Source organism: Acomys russatus, chromosome 24, assembly GCF_903995435.1.
Source record: "Acomys russatus chromosome 24, mAcoRus1.1, whole genome shotgun sequence".
Taxonomy (NCBI): domain Eukaryota; kingdom Metazoa; phylum Chordata; class Mammalia; order Rodentia; family Muridae; genus Acomys; species Acomys russatus.
Genome location: NC_067160.1, coordinates 40172994 through 40192496, shown reverse-complemented (window position 1 = coordinate 40192496; position 19503 = coordinate 40172994). Strand labels below are relative to the sequence as shown.

At 39.4% G+C, this 19503-nt stretch overlaps 1 protein-coding gene across 2 annotated transcripts in view; it reads right to left on the bottom strand.

The window, feature by feature from the left end:
• Positions 1-10097: 10097 nt before the first annotated feature.
• Gtdc1 (glycosyltransferase like domain containing 1) overlaps positions 10098-19503 on the bottom strand; it is a 299932-nt gene continuing 290526 nt past the window's right edge. Inside the window, exons 8-10 of one of the 2 annotated variants that reach the window (XM_051166638.1) lie at positions 16485-16555; positions 15692-15783; positions 10098-11067 (exon numbers count right to left, since the gene is read on the bottom strand). In XM_051166638.1, coding sequence (XP_051022595.1) covers positions 10984-11067; positions 15692-15783; positions 16485-16555 — 247 coding nt within the window. In that variant the 3' untranslated portion in view covers positions 10098-10983. The remainder of the gene's footprint in view (positions 11068-15691; positions 15784-16484; positions 16556-19503) is intronic. The other variant, XM_051166637.1, reaches the window with a different exon arrangement.

Here is a 19503-nt window from a genome sequence, read left to right as displayed (position 1 = left end):
CACACACACACACACACTGGTTTGAAGCTTAAGCTCAGAAGAAACCTTGCCATGATATCAATAAGTATATATGTGTGTGTATATATATATATATATATATATATATATATATATATATATATATATATATATATATATATATATACATACATAATCCGGATATTTTTCTCTGACGACATTATTGCCAGAAAGAAAAGGAAATGTATCAGATCTTATTGTCCTTTACTGAGATGTTTTTCTAACAGATAGCTTTAACCCTTTAACCAGTTTGGAAGGGAGACACATCTGTTCTGATGTACAAAATAGAAGGTGCCTCGTTTCCAAACACTATTCTAAGATTTGCAAAGTTTGCTGTGATGCATAAATAATGAGCCAGCTCTTTGAATGGTTTTGCGGTGCTGAAAGCCCTCATCTAAGCCTCCTCTAAGTAGGCTCACCACTCTCTTGGGTCGCTCTCCTGGGTATGCTATTGCCCGCCACTTTCTTTCAGCCTCTTTTGTGAGTAGGGATGGGATACGGATTTTCTCACATTTTTCCCAATCTACTCATATCTCGAATCTACAATTCGAGAACTATTTCAAATCCTCGGGCGCGGGGGGGGGGGGGGGGGGGGGGGGAATCTTGAGAGATGACAGAGATGGTCACCGGCACTCTGTTAGCTGGGGAACATTTTGTACATTTTGTAAAGTCCGTTTGTACTTCACTTTAGCATACAACCTACTTTTTGGTGAAGAAGAGGGAGATAGTTATACTATATACCAAATATAGAATATACACAATGTAATTTATGCTACATGGGAGGGGAAGGAAAAGGCCGCTGTTGGGAGCAGGGACTATGAACTCTTTTTTTTCTTCACATGTGTCTCTACAGTACACACTGAAACAGGTAATGAGACGATACTTACTGCTCATGGGGAAAAGCTTTTTAAGCAATTAGAAGTTACAAAATATTAAACGATTCTCCGTCTTTCACCAAACTTAGAGCAAGTGAAGGACAAATCAATGGGCTACTTCTACAGACTTTCTGCTTGAAGGAATCACTTGAACTACTCCGTGCCCCTGCCTTCCTAAGCAGTCGGCGGTGGACAGGCAGGGAAACAGTTTATAATCTCCAATACACAGGCATGATGTGAATGGTGAAAAAAACAAACAACAACAACAACAAAAAACGCAAACCAAACCAAACAACAACAAAAACCAAACCAAACCAACCAAACAAAACCCCCCTAAAACCAAAAAACAAACCCAACAACATGTGATTTAAATTAGAGTCTAACAAGGCCAGCGTGGAGAGGATTGTTTTAAACCATATAGCCCTGAATCTTTGCTGTAGAATGCCCATCGTCCATGCCCTTCTCCACTGGAGTTAGCATTGGCTAAACTTAAAACGTGTGTGTGTGTGTGTGTGTGTGTGTGTGTGTGTGTGTGTGTGTGTGTGTGTGTGTCTGTGTGTGTCTGTGTGTGTGTCTGTGTGTGAAGAAAGCAACAGTTCTTGTTTGCCCAGTGCATCTTTAGATTCACGCGCGCCAAGGGCTCAGCAAAGCTGCCTTGGAACACAGTCCCCAGCGCAGTGCCCAGCGCAATGCTCCGAGCAGGAAAGGACGCCGAAGCCGGAGATCTCAGAACCCTGGGCGCAGCGGGCTCGCGACTCCCGCAGCAGCCCCGCGGGCTCCAGCGGCTGCGGCGCCTGGCGGTGCGCTTGTGAGGCTGGTGGGACACGCAAACTCTGCCGCGTCCCGCTTTTGAGCGCCAAGGAGCCGGTTGTTTTCCTTTTGCGCGGAGCAGAGCTTGTTGTCCCCGACAGAAGCCATCTGGTCCCCGGGGGTGTCCTGCTACTGGCGACCCCAGGCCCTCCCTGCAGAGAGGAGACCGTGGCGGGGCTTTGCTGGTAGCACTCGCTGGCCGAGTGTCCTGCAACGCGGCCCGGCAAGTCTCAGGCTGCAGCAAGAGGCAGACCCCACCGAGGGTAAAGAATTGGTTCTGGGCGGAAGGGAGGACAGAGGTGGCAAGCCCCAAACAAGGGATCCTTAATTACAGATTAAAGACACACAACACCATACGCTACATTTTCCACGTGTCAGCGGATGGCCGCGACAAAAGAAAACACAGAACACGGGGTCGGGGGGGGGGGTTCTCCCCCACTTATAATGTGTGCAATGTAAAATGCATGAGGTAGTGACTATGGGTAGGTGGTGCCTGGGGCCAAATCGCAGCTGCACATTCGACAGTGTAGGAGGACAGTTTGCTGATGCACCCAGAGGTCTGAGGAACCTCTTAGAAAAAAGACTGTAAATACTCGGCTCCAGCACATTTTGCTGCTTTCAAACTTTATTATTCATACATTTTTAAGTTTTAAAATTTGGTGCTTAAAGTGTTGCAATTTATCTTTAGTAATACCCTTACAACACACACACACACACACACACACACACACACACACACACACACACACACACGAATTTTGTTTTGCAGTATTGATCCTGCACTAGAAATACAGCGGCAAAGGGAACAGTCTGAAATCTAGAGGACGTAGCTGCAAGCACCACAGCTTAAGTTCTTCACGGCTCTCTGGATGACGTGGAAAAAGGACACCCTTGTTTCTTTTCCTTTTAATTAATCCTGATCCCCAATCTCCACCCTGCCCCTGCGTTTTAAGATAGAGGTTACTCCACTATGTCCTGAGTTCTGCAGAGAAGGTCAATTGTGCGGACTCCAAGGTTCCCTGGCTCACCATGATTACAAACCATCATCCTGACCGCCAATCCCAATCCTAAAATAGGGTAAATGACCTCTGAAAGCGTACTGTACCGGACAACCTGTGTTCCCTTCCGGATTTTCTGGCACCACTGTGTCAGTTCAGAAGCAGAGCCGTTGGTTTGCCTGCACATCGATGAGCCACGCTGAAGGTGACAAGGCCACAACTTCTTAGTCATTTTACCAACCTCTCCCGCCTCACAGGAGTGGCTCTCTTACTTTTCAATTGTATTTCCCCCCTTTCCCAAGAATCCTATTTTTTTCCCCACAATACCTTAGGAAAAAAAAAAAATTCTAAGTGCATTTTCATGTGGTTCCAGTTAAGTGATTTGCCCACACCCCAAATCATACCATTTGCATTCAAGATTATTAGCTGCATAGTAGTGATTCTTAAATACCTTCTGATGCATAATGATCCTGACGTTATTGGGCAGGCAAGTGCTTGGACCAAGATGCATGTGGACTAGTTGCAGCCAGATGACAGCCCTGCAGTTGGAATAAAACGTGGCTAAGTTTCTTCAATGGTTGAAGGCAGAGACACATCTTTTTCACTTCCCACCAATAGACTATGTAACAAATCACATACAGAGTTTTGTCCATTCCTTGATTTCTGACTTTGTTAGGCAAATGTTACAGAACCTCTTCAGCATCCCAGAGCCATGCCCTCTGCATGTTCTGGCTTTATTCCTCAGAAAAATAAGTAAGATAAAAGAGCAGACTGGGAGATTGCCCTTTCTCACAGCTTTCCCTTGAGCGTGTCATCCCAGTCATCCCATGGCCCTTGGTTTAGGCCGGTTATTTCTTACCACCCACTAAAGAGCAGGGCAGGATTCAGTTTATATTAACAAATGATGTTCACAAATAGGTTTTTAGATGCCAGAGTAAAGATTTCTTCATTGTTTAATGGGTGGGGAAAAGAGAATGACAATAAACCCAGCTCTCAAGTCATTCAGAGCCCTTGGCTTCACACATTGGTAGGGGATTTTTGTTTCTTTTTGAATGTACGTATTTCTCTTTAAGTTCTTGTATGGACTAAATACTTAAAAAATATTCAACTTGTCTATAGCTTCAAACTCCGTTTTTCTTTCCTAGTTTTATCTGTTTATAACTGTCCATATTTATCCCCTCCTCCCATTAAGAGTTTCACAATAAATCCCAGCACCAAATAAATTAAAATCAGCAACTTCAGACACTCAAGGAAGAGACAGTAATCCACTTAGTAAAACACCCACAACTCCCCCTCTCAATTTCAGCTCTTATTAATGTAACGTTAGTAATTGCAGCTGGCTCCTGATGCATCCTCCCTCCCTTCTATTCTGAATCATATTGGCCTTGTTTAACCTTCATTTCCTCTTCTACCCCCCACATTTGTCCTCATACTTTTCTTGACTGGGATTCTTTCTGCTGCCTGGACTGAAGGAAGAAAAAAAAAAATGGAGCTAGGAGCTTAGTACTTTCTGGTAAAATTTTGTTCTCCGTCTTCACTCCACTATGCTTTGTAAGTTTTATACATCCTCGGGCTGCATAGTTACTGCTCTCTATTTCCCTGATTGATCACTAAGTTCTTTGGGCTTTTCAGAACTGCTCCATAACCCTGAAGCAACAGCTTTTTCTTGGCATGCTCTTTGGAATGCCTTTCCTGGCAAGGACAGACATTTTGGTTTGACTGCAATTCTTAAGTTACAATTCAAAGCTAATTTGTTCAGTTAGGTTTCGGCTGGGATCGGCTCTGGTTCTCACTGTTCAGTCCTCCGCAGTGCTGGATGGTGGAGGGTGGGCTGTAAGAACAAGATGTAACAGACTTACATTGTACTTGATTATCAGTTTTCAAAAACAGCTGCATGCTTTGATATCTGTGTAAGGAAATATCAGAAGATAATATGCCATCGGTATTTATTACTCTATAATTAAGGATGTGTCAGTGTTTTCCTCTAAAAAAAAACCCCTCTATTTTCAGAAATTCATATCTCAGGCATAAATTTCCCTATGAATCAGAGTCTAATACCATATCAGAAGTTGCTCCTCCTTTTCTTTTTTCTGTTTCTGGATGTTGTTCTTTGGTTATCTGTGGGGATGAGAGGACATAGGCCTAGCACTGTAAGACTGAAGGTGCCACCAGCATTTCCCCCGACAACCCCAACCTCCAAGAGAATGGGGGTGGGGCTAGCGCCCACAGCTTTCATCTATGTGGATGAACAACTTCATCCTTGTAGATTTTAAAGACAACGGAGAAGAGTCCATTCAGAAACATCACAGGTGCCATTCAGAGAGCCTAGCACCTGATATCAATGTTTTTGTATTGCCTTCCTTTTGTTCCATTGTAGAATGCAGACATGGCCACAAAAGGCATGGGATATGTCTGTAGTAGGGTACTAGCAACTTACTGCGCCATGCTTTTTTTCTGATAGCCAGAGATGAGAGAACATAGCAAGCCAATAGTTGAAGACACACACTTTCTACTTCCCTTTCTTTATAGGACTTGACTAATGGGATCAACCACAAAGTCAAGAAAGAGCCTGGGAACATCTGAGCCACAGATGTGTCTCTGCCTCCAGGGGACCTAAAGCAGCTCAGTGTCCCCTTAGGGCTCCAGTTTCCCATGAGCAAATTAAATTGAGAGGCCATAGAGACTAATGCTTGACAAGAGAACCAATGAATTTCCCACATAGACGAATCCAGCACAATGTAAAAATACAGAGGATGGTGGAGATCGATAGACACCATGCATGTTCAATGCCCCCTTAAAGGCTGGATAGCAACAACCATAAAAATACAATGAACAAATAAATTAATTAATGAAAAAAAACCAACCATAAAAATACATAAAATACTGGCCACATTTTATGGTCTCTCATGTGATTCTTAGCATCATCAGTGTGGCCACAAATCTGCTGCCTTTTGTCTGGAGGGAAGATAAATAAAATTAGAAATGCAATTTAGTAATGAAACCTGAACTTGATGTTTCCCCCAAAGAGAATTCTCTCTCTTTCTGTAGCTCCAACATATTCTGGTTCTTAAGTATGCAGTTTAATTTTCTCAGTGGTGAATTGATACTGGCAATGTTAAAATTTCAAATAAAAATAACTTCACATTCCAAAAACAAAAGTCACACAAGTATGTTTTCCCAGTAGGAATGACATCAAACACTCTACATTATATCTTTAAACACAGTAACTGATGGGGAGTCGTAGAAGCATTATAGATTATCTCTTAAAACCATCAATTCAGAGTCTCTGGGGCTGAAAGACAGATGGAAAAGTTCCAGAAACAGGAAACCAGGAAGTGCTGCTAGCATCTTTGTATGTTCAAGACAAAAGCAAGATACTCAGGAAAATCATGGATAGTGAAGTCTGACTCTGTCCATAATATAATTTGTGTCTAGGTTAAAGGGAAGTCTTTGGCTCTTGGTAAATAAGGGACATCTTCTCATGCATAATTAGCAGTGTAAGCAGCTTTGTCCAGTTTCTGTGGAAAAAGAATGTTTTCCTGACTTAGGTTTTTTTTTAGAAAATCAAGGAATGTTAAAGCAAAGAGGACACCCTCTAACTAGATAGGACTCCTAGTGGAGGGAAGGAAACACCAACCTACTTGCAAGAACTTCAAGCCAGAATTTACCCTACCTACAAGATGTGCACGGATAAAGACAGAGCAGAGACTGAGAGAATGTACAAGCAATGCCTGGCCCAACTTGAGACTCACCCCATAGGAGAGAGCCTGGCACTATTGACAATACTTTGCTATGTTCACAGAATGGAGCCTGGAATAGCTGTCCTCTCAGAGACTCCATCCAGCAGTGGATCAAAACAGGTGCTGAGACTCACAGCCAAACATTGGGCGAAGTGTAGGGAGACTTGTGGAAAAGTGGAGTGAAGGATAGAAGGACCTGGAGGTGATAGGAACTCCACAAGAAGACCAACAGGGCCAACTAACCAGGGCCCAGAGGGGTTTGCAGAGATTGAATCACCAGCGAAGGACCATACATGGACTCCACCTAGGCAGCTGATGAGCAGCTCGGACTTCATGTGGTTCCTCTAGTAAGGAGAGCAAGGACCGTCTCTGACATCGACTGTGTTGCCTTCCTTTTGATCACTCCCCTGTGATGTGGCTGCCACAGGGACCAGGCCACAGGGGAAGAGGACATACTTATGCGACTTGATGAGCTAGGTTGGGGGATGCTCCCCTTTTCTGAGGAATAGAGAAAGGAGGGGGTTAAAGAGGAAGAGTGAGGGGGAGGGTAGGACTGGGAGGATAGAAGGGAGGATGTACAATCTGGATATAAAATGAATTAAAAAAAATGTTAAACCTAGTGGGCAGCAGATCTTACCACACGCTTCCCAAAGTGTTTATAGTTCCAGGCAAAAGGGACATCTGATAATAACATCAATAATAATATCTACACAAAGAAGCAGAAATGAAGAGTTATAATAAACCTTTCTGAGTCAGTGCCTATGCAGCGCAGAGAAGGAGGCCATCAGTCACAGGGCGAATGGGATTCTATTGCAGGTTTGTCCCCTTTCCACCAGAACTCCAAAGGAACAGTTGTAAAGTTGGTGCTAATTCTCACATTTTTTTTTGTGCAATATTTTATTTAATCACAGATTTACCTTCTTTGAACAGCAGGTATAACTGCTTGTTTTAAAACTTTCTCAGTTGCGTTTTAATGAATGATTTAAGGGAAGATATCCCATATCTCATTCAGTTAAGATGAAACATATCTACTGTGATGTTTATAATATACCCTCTTCACTGTTAAATATCACACTTGATAATGCACGCTCCATTAGAACCAGAGGCAGTTAAGGTGAGACTTATTAACATTTTATAGAAGAATAAGAACCACAGAACATGCCAGCATTAAAGGACACCAGGAAAACATCTGAAGACTGATTCCGTCACCCATGGAAAGTATCTTGAGGCTTACATGAAATCTTTTTTGTGGCTCATGATATTTCTGGGTAGCAGATGCTTTCTCAAAAACAGATTTTACTTTTAAAAATATCAAATATAATTAACACTTTCAACATAAAATGAAGCCTTTGCTTCCAGATGCATTTCAAGGTGTTGAAATTAATCCACACAGCCTTGTATGGCTAAGAGTTTCCATATTATTATGGGTTTTACTGTCCCTTCTATGTGGCATGCCTGGAGACTAGGAAATAAGGACAGGACATTTAAACATAACTATATTTGAAGATGCCTACCAAAAGGAAATGTTTTGATAGTCTTTTGATCTATCCTGATCAATATGGCATAAATGACGGGATTAAGAACTATATATCCTATTACCTGTTAAAAGAAACAAGGAGTAGGTAAAAACAGGGCAAGCATCCTATATACTGCATAAAGTTTTTGATAAAGGATAGACTTTTAAAAATTAAAAAAATAAAACAAAAAATAGACTTGCTTATGAAAAGTTAAATGAACAAATAAAAACCAAAAAAAAAAAAAAAAAAAAAAAGAAAAGAAAAAAAACAAACCACAAACAAACAAAAAAAGAAAACAAAACCCATAACATACTAAAATCCAGGAAATACTGGGGCTATTTAGCCTCTCTTCTAAAATGATGATTGCTCTACTATATTTCCAGTTATTCGCTGACTTCACGTGAGTAGCTTGTTAGCATCATGCTCATCATGTCATGGTTACTGGTAAGTACCTGCACACACACACACACACACACACACTCACACACACTCACACACACACACACTTTTTTTTTTTTAATGTTTGGTGTTGTGTATCAGCAAAGGTTTTATTAGATCTACAGTATGGAATGTGAATGAGTGGCATTTCCTAAGTGGCAGCTCTAATACGAACTCTTGCTCCGCAGGGAATGACGAGCTCAGCCTAGAGCAACGGGTTGGCTTGAATTTATGAGGGGGAAAATCCCATGCCCAAGTTATGTACATTATCATTATTACATTTGTCCCAAATCAGGAACATAGGGTTAGGGATGTAGTTTGGTTGGTCCCTAGCATGCACGAAACTCTGGGCTCTCATGCTCCAGTACCCCATAAGCCACGGTAGTTAACTCTAACACCTGGAGTCTGAGGAAGGAGGAGTAGTGGCTCAAGGTCACTGTGGGCTAAATAGTGAGTCTGAGATGAACTAGGGGAACAGGAGACCTTATTTTGAAAAAAAAAAAAAAAAAAAAAAAAAAAAAGAACCAGGAAAAATATTTAAATATTTGGGACACACTCACTGAACATAGTTTTTTTTCCCCCATTAACCAGTTAAAAAGCACAAAAGAAAACCAGATAAACTAAGCATTCCTTCTTGACCACTTGTGAAAAGCGCTTTTTTGATTGGGTTATTTCATTAGAGGGTATAAAGTAAAACCTTGCCCAGGAGATGTGCCCAAGAGCTTCTTATTTACAATATCTTTTGCTCTCAAACGGGCCATCCCTCCTAGATTCTGAATTCCATAGTCTCAGACAAGAAGGGACTTCTGAGAGTGTCTGAGCCCTTTGTTTTATGTGCAGGGTGGGGAGGGCTATCTTTGTCTAGTGGCTTCCTAGTAGGCAAGAACAAAAAGCCAGTGGCATAGTGCCCTCTTCCCACTACGGCTCTCATAGTTGGTGGGAATGGGTTTGGTCAGACAGTGTGTTGTTTCTGTTGCTTCCATTTCCGGCTTTCAGACTGTAGCTCTCAGGAACTTCACTCCTGCTCCACTGATCTCTATGACGGCCTTTACCCTGAAGACTGTGCATAGTTCCATAACCCTGATTGATTTACAGATTTCTATTTTGATACCTATCACATGGGCTCTGCAGGACTTCAGTGCTACTGTCTGCTCCATCCTGGATGCTTATTAGACCATCCAGCTCTTCTAGAGAACAGAGACCCAGGGTTGGCCATTGTCTCGTCACCTCTCTCTGGCTTTTCCTCACTCTGCAGTATGTAGGAGTTACTCATTTCAATAGCCAGGGAAGCTACAATTTACCTGTTAGTAAACAGAAGACGGTTTATCAACAGACTTTACCTTAATGACTACAAATGTTTACCTCCTGCTTTCCAGAATGCAAAGAAAGTCTTGGAAATGTCATAATATGTAACAAACATTTGCAACACAGATCCTTGCTCATCCTTACAAGAGACAATTGTATTCTGTCTTCTCTGACACAAGGAACTGTTCAGCAAGAAACACAAATAGGTGCACACACTTAAACACAAATGAATATGCTAATTAGAATTGCAGCGGGCAGTTTATTAAAAATTTATTGTACAATCCAGCCATTTAAAACATCTCTACACCAACAAACAGAGGAGCTTGACTACAAGAATCATAAGTGACTTATCTCAAAGAGTATATTTATAGTTAGATGCAAATATTTTTGAAGAAATTTGTAACGAATTATATTTTTGTTAGAAGCATTTTGATTTCTCTATTTTTTTACCCACAGGGAAAAAAATTTAAAACAAGTATCTCGTGTTCATTTTATGGATGAGATGACTTCACTCACTGAATCTGCCATGTTTGTCCGAATTACAGCTGTTTATCTTGCAAGTTTCTTTAAGATTAATTAAATGCAAATGAAACTCTGTGAATCATGGGAATACCTGCCAGACCCCTTATTAATACCTTCACTTAAAAACTCCTTTGCCAGAGAGTCATTAATTTGCTAAAAGAAAAGTGCTAAAGCAGCCCTTCGCCTACAGCAGCTTTGAGATGGCTGCCCAATTAGTTCAGTAGCATTCTGATCCTCTTTCTAGGCCCTGTGGCCCTTTGAGGACACAAGAAGGCTCCAATGATAACCTGGCAACCCAGGTAGAAACTCAGCCAAGTGTGAGTGTTTGAAGCTGCAGTTTGGCTGCCATCGTGTCGGCAGAAAGAAAGAATTCAGGCACCATGTCATCCAGTACAAAGGATAAAAACGGATTCAACCGGAAATTCAATGTGGCACCACATATGGGATACATGAGTGCGGTTATACAACAGGCCACATATTTTTTTTGAACAGTCTCCTACATGTGATGCCGAGGACATGTGTAACCATCATAACGTCTCTAGGAATCTGTATTTAATTTGAGTTGGGGTGGTGGCAGGGATTGGAGATCTGAAGCCGCCACAGGTTTGTGGCAGATGGCTCTGTGTCAGCTATGACAAGCAGCCAGGCTCGGCTTCCTCTGCAGATTTTCTTTTCTCTCTGATCAGGTAAATATGGGCACACTCTGGAAAGTTCTTCAGATTCTGCCTTAGGCTGCAAGTTTGTGACTTAGCCCCATCTGTCACAAATCTTCCCTGGGTTCTGTTGTGAGGAGAGACCTGAATTTACCATGTAGGGCTGCCCAGGAGAACGGAGCCACTTCGCCCTGTAACAAGGAGGAGGGAGAGGTTAGAAAGCAGTGAACAAGCACAGGCCCTGACATAAGAGGAGGCTGACGCGCAGACTGCAAACTACACCACCAACTTCCATCACCCCAGCTTCTGACTGGGCTGGTGTCACTGTATTTCAGCTGTGAGAGCAAACAGTTTGCACACGGGGCCACGGCTGCACACACTCCTTGGTTTATGCCATGGATGACTGCTCTGAGAAGCTTACCACCTGCCTTTTAACTTTTGTACACAGAAGGTACACAGCACTCTCAACACACATCTTTGCCAATGTGAATTTTACTCCTAAGCAGCAAGGGCACAAGATAAGTGCCCTTGTGGTACATAGAATTTATAAGGTGCTTTACATTTCCAAATGGGTTTTATTCATTATTTCATTATAGCACTTCCTGGGGGGAAATGCTATTATGGTCAGGGAAAAAAAGGAAAGAAAAAAAAAAAAAAAAGAAAGAAAAGAAAAAGAAAAAGAAAGATCTAGATCTGCAGATGACTAACCCACAGGCCAAGAACTCACCGATGGAGAAAGACAAATCTCAACCACAGACCACATAGAACCGTGGGACTGGGAGGAGAGGAAAAGGTATATGTGAGACAGAAAAAAGGAGAGTGAGCTCGAGACTGAGAATTCACATTTCATTTTGCAGGTGTTGCTTAGAAATTTTGTAACTCACTGTAAACCTTTTCATTTTCTTAGGAGAGAGTTAAGAGTTTAGAGAGGCGCTAACCCTGCTGGAATACACCGTGTCCATACTTTGACTATATGCCCTCACGAAAAGAGTGACCATGTTGCGGAGGGGACACAGAAGCAGCATGGCTGTGGTTTCAATGGGTGCAGCTTGACATAATGAAGACAACTGCAAATTGCTTTTCTAGGCATTGAGTCTGCCTTGTAAGCGTAGTCATTGTTTGGAATTAGTTTTAGACAAAAATTTGAAATTCTTTCCTTCAAATAATAGATTTTATAGGTCTCAACTATTGAAAAGCTTAAAAGGGCAGAGCAAAGTCAGCAGTTACTCTCTGGAAACCTAGAGGTCACTCTCAAAAAGTAAAAGGATACTGTCTTCCTTTTCCCCCATATACAAGCACACACGCGCGCGCGCGCACACACACACACACACACACACACACACACACACACCCATACTCACCCCATTGCTTAGTTTGTAAATCGAAGCAAGGGAGGGGCAGATGGAAATGAAGCCTCTGCTGTTAGTTCAGGCGATGTCTGCATTATGTAACAGCTCTGCCATCTTCCTGTTCTTTTTTTTTTTTTTTTTTTAAATACTGATAGTAAGGGACCATCTCTTTTTTCAAAGCATTTTAAAATAAAAGGATCAACATTTATTTACAAGCATGAAGTGCTAGTCTCACACAACTGTTAGAGTATTTCAGTGAGTCACAGATTAAAATCAAGGCAAAAAATGCAACTTTAGGTCCAGACTTACAGACAGGATGCTGCTGGCACTGTAAACGCCAATATACCTCTGTCTGTCATGCAAGGCCTCCTAGGGATTGGTTGATAGTAGGCTGAGTGCTCTGGAGTAGCTCTTACTGGGAGTGAAACTAAACTTTTCTCCTATGGAAGTACGTACTTAGTGTAATTTCCTACCTGGAGCAAGACACAGCTTAATACTACTAGAGAGCTAAAGCCAAAACCTGTATGCAGTTCATGCATGTGGACTTTTTAAAGAAATGGTTTTCAGATTTTTTTAAAGCAATCAAAAAAGGCTTTAGATTTTTAAAAGAATTTACTTTTTTATATTTATTAGATTTTTCCAATGATTGTGTGTGTGTGTGTGTGTGTGTGTGTGTGTGTGTGTGTGTGAGAGAGAGAGAGAGAGAGAGAGAGAGAGAGAGAGAGAGAGAGAGAGAGAGAGAGAAAGAATATTATATATGGAGGTATAAAGAATTAAATCTCCCAGGCCTGAAATCATTCAGGTGAAGGGATCATAGAGTTCTAATGCAAAAAGTTATTTTAAGAAATTAAAGAACACCACTAAGGCCGAATCAGTTCTGTGTCTGCTTCAAATCCTGTTGCAAGTGACAGCCCCCAAGCTCTGTCATATTAAATGAGTAACATTTCATATAAGAAAAAGCCAAATGTTGATAATCTTATCCCAGCCATTAAATTTCTAAGTGTGAGTCCCTATGAAAATGTCTATCTTAAGATAAACTCTACATGGTACGAAGCCAGAGTGATCTTAAACATAAACCTTTAACAACAACAAGAAAAAATGTAAAATGTAAAAGGAACAAATTAAGGAATCCAATGGCATTCTGTCCTTTTAGGTTTTAGGAGCATATGCTTTATAAAAGCAAAACAGAACTGTCCAATGGAAGAAATAAAAATTTAAAAAAGAAGGAAGAAGAAAAAAAGGACTAAAAAAAAAAAAATCCCTTGCATTCTTTTTACAAACACAAAAGACCGTTTGCCATTCCATAAGATAAGTAAGCAAGGCTGCCTTGGCAGCAATGTAGTCTGCATTATCCAATGACAGCAAATACTACCTGAGAACGGGACATGAACAAGACAGAACTGAAGACAGGACTGTAATTTATGCTATTTTTTGAACACATCCATTCTTTCTTGTATGACCTGTTTTTATTATAACAAACCAAACTTGAGACTATTCCTAGGGCTTTTAATCCAGTGGCTTATGATGGGCCATTTGCCTGAAAGCTTTCAGTTACTTATAATTTTAGATACATTTCTTTAAATTTTGAGAATAATTTTTAGATACAACATATTATCAATGAAGACATATATGAAGGCGAATCATAGATTTAAATAAAAAATGTGCTGTAAAAATACTTAAAACATACCTGTAAATTCTTGTAGATTACTAATTTGTAGAACACTGAGTTGCAAGGTTTGTCACGTGAAAACTAGAACTTTCAACATCAGAGCTAAAGTGTAGCAGTTCAATTATGAGCTATAGTTTCACTATGTGAGGAATTCTGTATATTAACATTATATATACCAAGCTAACATTCCACTAGAATTTCTCTATTTATTTGTAAAATAAGCACTATATCCTAGAAGGGTGATAATTCTATTGAAAAAAGCCAGCTAAAAATCTGTTTCCTTTTGTGGCTACAGACAACTGTTGCAGGATCTTGTGAAAGAGTTGAAGACTGAGATGCAGCAGGCAGGGCTAATAGGGCTTGACCCTGACCAACAGTAACACAAATACACTTTGATGTTATAATATATTTTTAAACATTTCATCAAAAATTGTCCTAAAGCATAACAGAAAGTTGATATTTTAATCGGAATTCACTGAAACAGGTTCGCATCACAAATATAACATGAATACACTAAAAGTTCTATTTCCTTAATTTCCATAATCCTCATGCTCTGCCTGCCCATCCCACGGGGGACTAGCTGATGCATGCTGCATGCGGACAAAACTACGGCTGAAGTTAGACAGGAAAACACACTGGGGCGAACCTGGGAGGCCCACACTCTTTGGAGGCTTCACACGCCGGATGCAATAGTATCGACTAAGGGAGCGACACTGATGCCTGGAACTGTGCAGTCAGCATTTTAAACTATCATGAGCTACCTTCTGAACCATCGCCAAGTTAATAGACAATGAAAGATAATGAGCTTGAAATTGGGTGTTAAATTGCATTTTTGGTTCTCTCCCTTTTTGCTGAAGTTTAACTGTTTCCTGGAGAAATAAAGTCATGTTTTCATGTATCACTATGTAAACATGTATTTTAGGCCTTGAAACAGGAGAGAGAAAAGGCAGAGGAGTGTATTTCATGCTGAAGGTTCTATATTAACATAGAAAATTAAAAGTTTCTGGATTATGTAAGTACTAGATGGTAAACTATCTAACCTCATGTAAGATAAAGACACTATAGTCAAAGAACATGAGAAGGTGAATTATTTGCAGCCCAGAGCCACCTTTGAAACCCAGAAAGCTGAGGCCACTTCAGTTGCTAACACTTTAGAGGGGGCTCTTTGTGCTGGTTCAGCAGTGTAAGATGCTGGGTTCAGGTAAGGGAGGGGCGACTGCTGATCCTACCCCTTATATGAACCACTCATCTTGACATTGTGAGCTGAGACCCATGGACATGACTCTAAATAAACAGATTTTTCTTATGTCATTTAAAATTCAAATACAGCTTTTGAAAGGCGCCTTCGTACTAGTTCAGAAATCAACAGAAAACCTCGCTAACGTCATTCACCTGTATTTTTGAGCATTTAAGATTTCATTCTGATGGGAAAAAAGGCTTACTCTTATTAGGATAATTGTGGAGTCTTTCCTTTAGTTCCCTTTAAACTAATGAGTTACATTAATCCAGGTTCAGTTTTATAAGCCTCTTGGGGCTAAATGTACAGGACAGTCATCTTAGAAAACAATAAATTAAAAAGAAAGCATGTACTGTGCATGAAGTGCACGTATTTCCTAAGACCTAGGTTAATACAACTGGCATCCAGTTTAATTAATCCTTGTTAGTGTAACAACCAATACCCTTCCCCAGCATGTTTCCTTTAAACATTAGTATGTTAATTAGATGTTTTTTTAAAAAAATTTTTCTTTGTACTTAGATGTGGCATTTCTATCACGTAAATTTCTTCTTCTTAGCTACCTTATAAAGATGTTTTCTTATAATATCTGGTCTCTTGCAGAAACTCTTGAGCCTTTTTGAAAGCTGTTCAGGTGTGGAATACAGATACTCAGCTGCAGGAAAAACAGATACATTTTTAATGAAACAAAAACCTCAAAGCACACACTCGATATTAGTCACTTTACTAATTAAAAATGCATATTGCTCTGTGCTGCCTCATGTTTTACATTATTTAAGCATGATTTTATAAGGTTACCTCAGCTCACAAGGATGTTTAATGCTAAATAAGACTGTGTAGTTGTGCTGTTTAGACATCTCCTCTGGGTGATTAAAATACATTATTCTAATGTAGCACAATGCATATGTGATATATTTAGTGATGAGAATTTTTCAAAGAGCCAGTACTATAGCTGTACGTACTCTGTACAACAGTTGCATATTATTAACTAGCCAATTGTTTAAAGAATTTGCTATGACTTTCAATCCTTGAATTTTCTCTGTGTGTATCATTAAAAAAATCTGTTAGCAATTGCAGCAGTACTGACCTGCTTATAAAAATCCGTCATTATGAGATGTGTATGCTAACAATAAAGAATGCTATTTGAAAACTTGCTTTTTTTTTGTTATCTTAAAAGAACAGATGGTAAATATAAGCTTACTCTAATGTATTAAAACACATAAAATTTTCCTTAACACTAACATGTTGACTTGCCAAATAAACAATTGCTCCTACTTAAGTTTATTTTCAAACTTTTACTTTAGCATGAATCCTGTATTAAATCACAACAAAGAAAAAGCACATGAAAGCAGCTACCTGGAAATATTTCAGGATAAACCAAGTCTTTGGGACAAAGTGGGTAACAGCCACAGTACACAGCTTCCAACCTGCAGAAACGTCAGAGAGATGAGGGCGTGCAGCAAGCGTGAGGAGCACATCACAGGGGTCTGTCTGTCTAAGACAGCAGTGTGAAGCCAGAGCTCACTGGGACAAAATCATGGCCAGTGGAATTCTAAAACGCCAGAGTTGCTCTTTGCAGGATTTTATTGATCATACCCGACTTTCATGGGACAGAACCGGCAGCATATGCTTTGTTCACTGAATTAATCAAAGCGCAGCGCTGCATTTTTGTTGTTTCTAAAATACTGTTTAACACATTTTATAATCAGCAGATAAACACATTCAACAACATGGGAAAGTATGGACAGCTTTTCTTAATAATGCTGCAAAGCCTCAGAATGTTCATTTTTCAAAAAAATGTTTAAATAAAATAGCAAATACTTTAGCAGGGAAGCCGGAGAAATGATCGAGGCACTTTTAAAAGCAGCAGCAGAAAAAAAAATTACAATCTGTTCTGATGGGGCATTTTCATTTCAAGCTCATGCTTTGAAACAATTTGTTATTATGCAGATGTAAAGCTTTCCCTCTGTGAAAAACTCTTGGTCAGATCATTTTAATGAACATTTTGATTTTCTGACTAAAAATCAGCTTACTTTCTATTTCACCAGAAAAGAATACTTTTGTTCTTAAACTAATACAAAAGTTTTGCATTGAGAGTTTCCCAGGGACTGTGTGTGGGAGGTTTTCCTCCTGACCCAGTGGCGGGATTAGGGGGTAAAGCAGAGGGGAAGGTACTGCCCTTGCAGTCTTGCTAGGTTTGCACAATGGCTATTAATTTGACATATCATAAACCTTGAAGATACCACTGTCATTTCTGTTGGCTAGAAATTATGCAGTGAAATTCAAAACACACTTTAAAATATGTTTATTTTATGAGAAACTTTGAATTGCATCCAAAATGTTGACCAAAGGCAGAATTTATTTTGAACTGCAGAGTTTTTTCAGTCCAAGAATGATCTGAAGCCATGTCAATGTTTACCTTGTTTATTTACAGTGACAGAGTACATGCAATTTAAACTGTTTTTAAGTGGGTGATGTTTTCCCTATTTATATTATGGTAAACTGAAATTAGTTTAAAGGAAAAGTATTTACTTTGAGCTCCAACTTTTGGAAAAATACTAAGTTGCTACAAAACACGATAGAAATGCAGAGGTTTTAGTTACCAACTATTACTTTCAGAAGACAAGCTAGCTAACCCTTTCCCACATGTGTAGGTACTATAAACACAGCTATAAACTACACTGTGCTGCAGTTCAAATCATTAAAAGAAACTTTTGAGCATACCAACCTCTGATGCACTACACTAACCAAAAGAAAATATGTACAGTGTCTGAAGTTACTCGGTTTTAAAATGCTGTGCCAGTGGAGAAGAAAACACATATGAACATTCTCTTATAATTACATAAAATTAAGAGGAAGTCATAGGCATTTCAGAAAGTGCATATTATCTGCTTTTTAATAATGGATTTGAATTATTTTATACCCCAAAAGAAAATCAACGGCTGACTTACATTTTGAGTTGCTGTATGAGTGCACTATGTCCAAAATACCTCTACTAATTAAAATGTCATGCAATAAGATAGAAACAGCATTATTTGATATAAGAGGGAAAATTAAAGAAAACAACAACAAAGATTTCAGTTTTTATTTGCAAATAACTCGTAGTTAAAGTTCTAACTCATTAAACAACCAGAACAATCTCTTTCGGCTAGCTTTGACTCGTTTAAAATACTAGTGTTAATATTTAGCTTGGGATTACATTTTAAAATACATGATCAAACCTATAATATTTAAAATTAATCACACATCATCCTCATAAGTTCTTCATATTTTGTTATTCTGTAAAAACACTCCTGATAATACAATTATTCATCATTTCGATCCTTATGCACTACCAGTTAAATAATAAATAGGGTTCCAATTGATCTATTGTTAAAATGACTAGTAAATGACCTTTTTATTCCAATTAACAAATCATCAGCTAAATCTATGAATCTTAATATTCAGATCTATTCACTTCAATTCATACAATTTATCTGCAAATAGTTGTTGGGCTTTTGATTCTAAATATAATTAGCTGATAATTTTGCTTGGCTGAATTACTTTTCTGGAGGGCCTGCAAAGGCTCTCAGTCGCATTATCTAGCAATAATGAATCTGATAGGTGAAATTTTTTACTGTAATGAGGATGAGACACAGTTGTGACACCTGAGTCTACTAATAACAGAAGACTGCTAATTATCGACAGCACTTTTTTTGTGTGATGCAAGGAGGAAAAAAAATCCCTCATTATTAAAAAATAAAAAGTTACAATTATAAGTGACACCGGAGGAGAGTAAATAAAATGGAGTGATTAAAACATCGCTGCTTTAAGGGTGTTTTTAATTAAGTGGAAATGCTAATGTTGTCATACTTAGCAGATGGGATTAAAATTAGTTATTGTAAGTAACTCATATTTTATGTTATGGTTTCCACAGCATGTCTACAAGATCTAAGAAAGTGATACATTCCATAAGACATTTTAAAAATGAAATTCTCATACTCTTTACAACTCATAATAATGAACATCATGAATAAACTATTGAAAAAAATCCTGCCAAGGATTTTACCATGGTGACTTAACTAGCAAGGAATGCAACCATAATGTACTGGACTGTTACAGTCGCTCTGATGCTATGCCTTTTGCTTTGCTGATTGCTGCATTCCCTATTTCATTCACACTCAACAAAAACAAAAGTTTGGAACTTGGGAATTTAGCCAGCGTCAAATGTGGTGTCAAGAAGGTAAGGCCTGGATACAAGGAGAGATCATGACCACCCACTAAGGTGATGTTCTAAGCTAAAACAGAGGATGCGTCATGTAACTGCAGATAAAAACCTAATTGCACACTTTCTCCTACTTTATTTGTGTAAAATTTTCCATCTGCTCCATCTAAA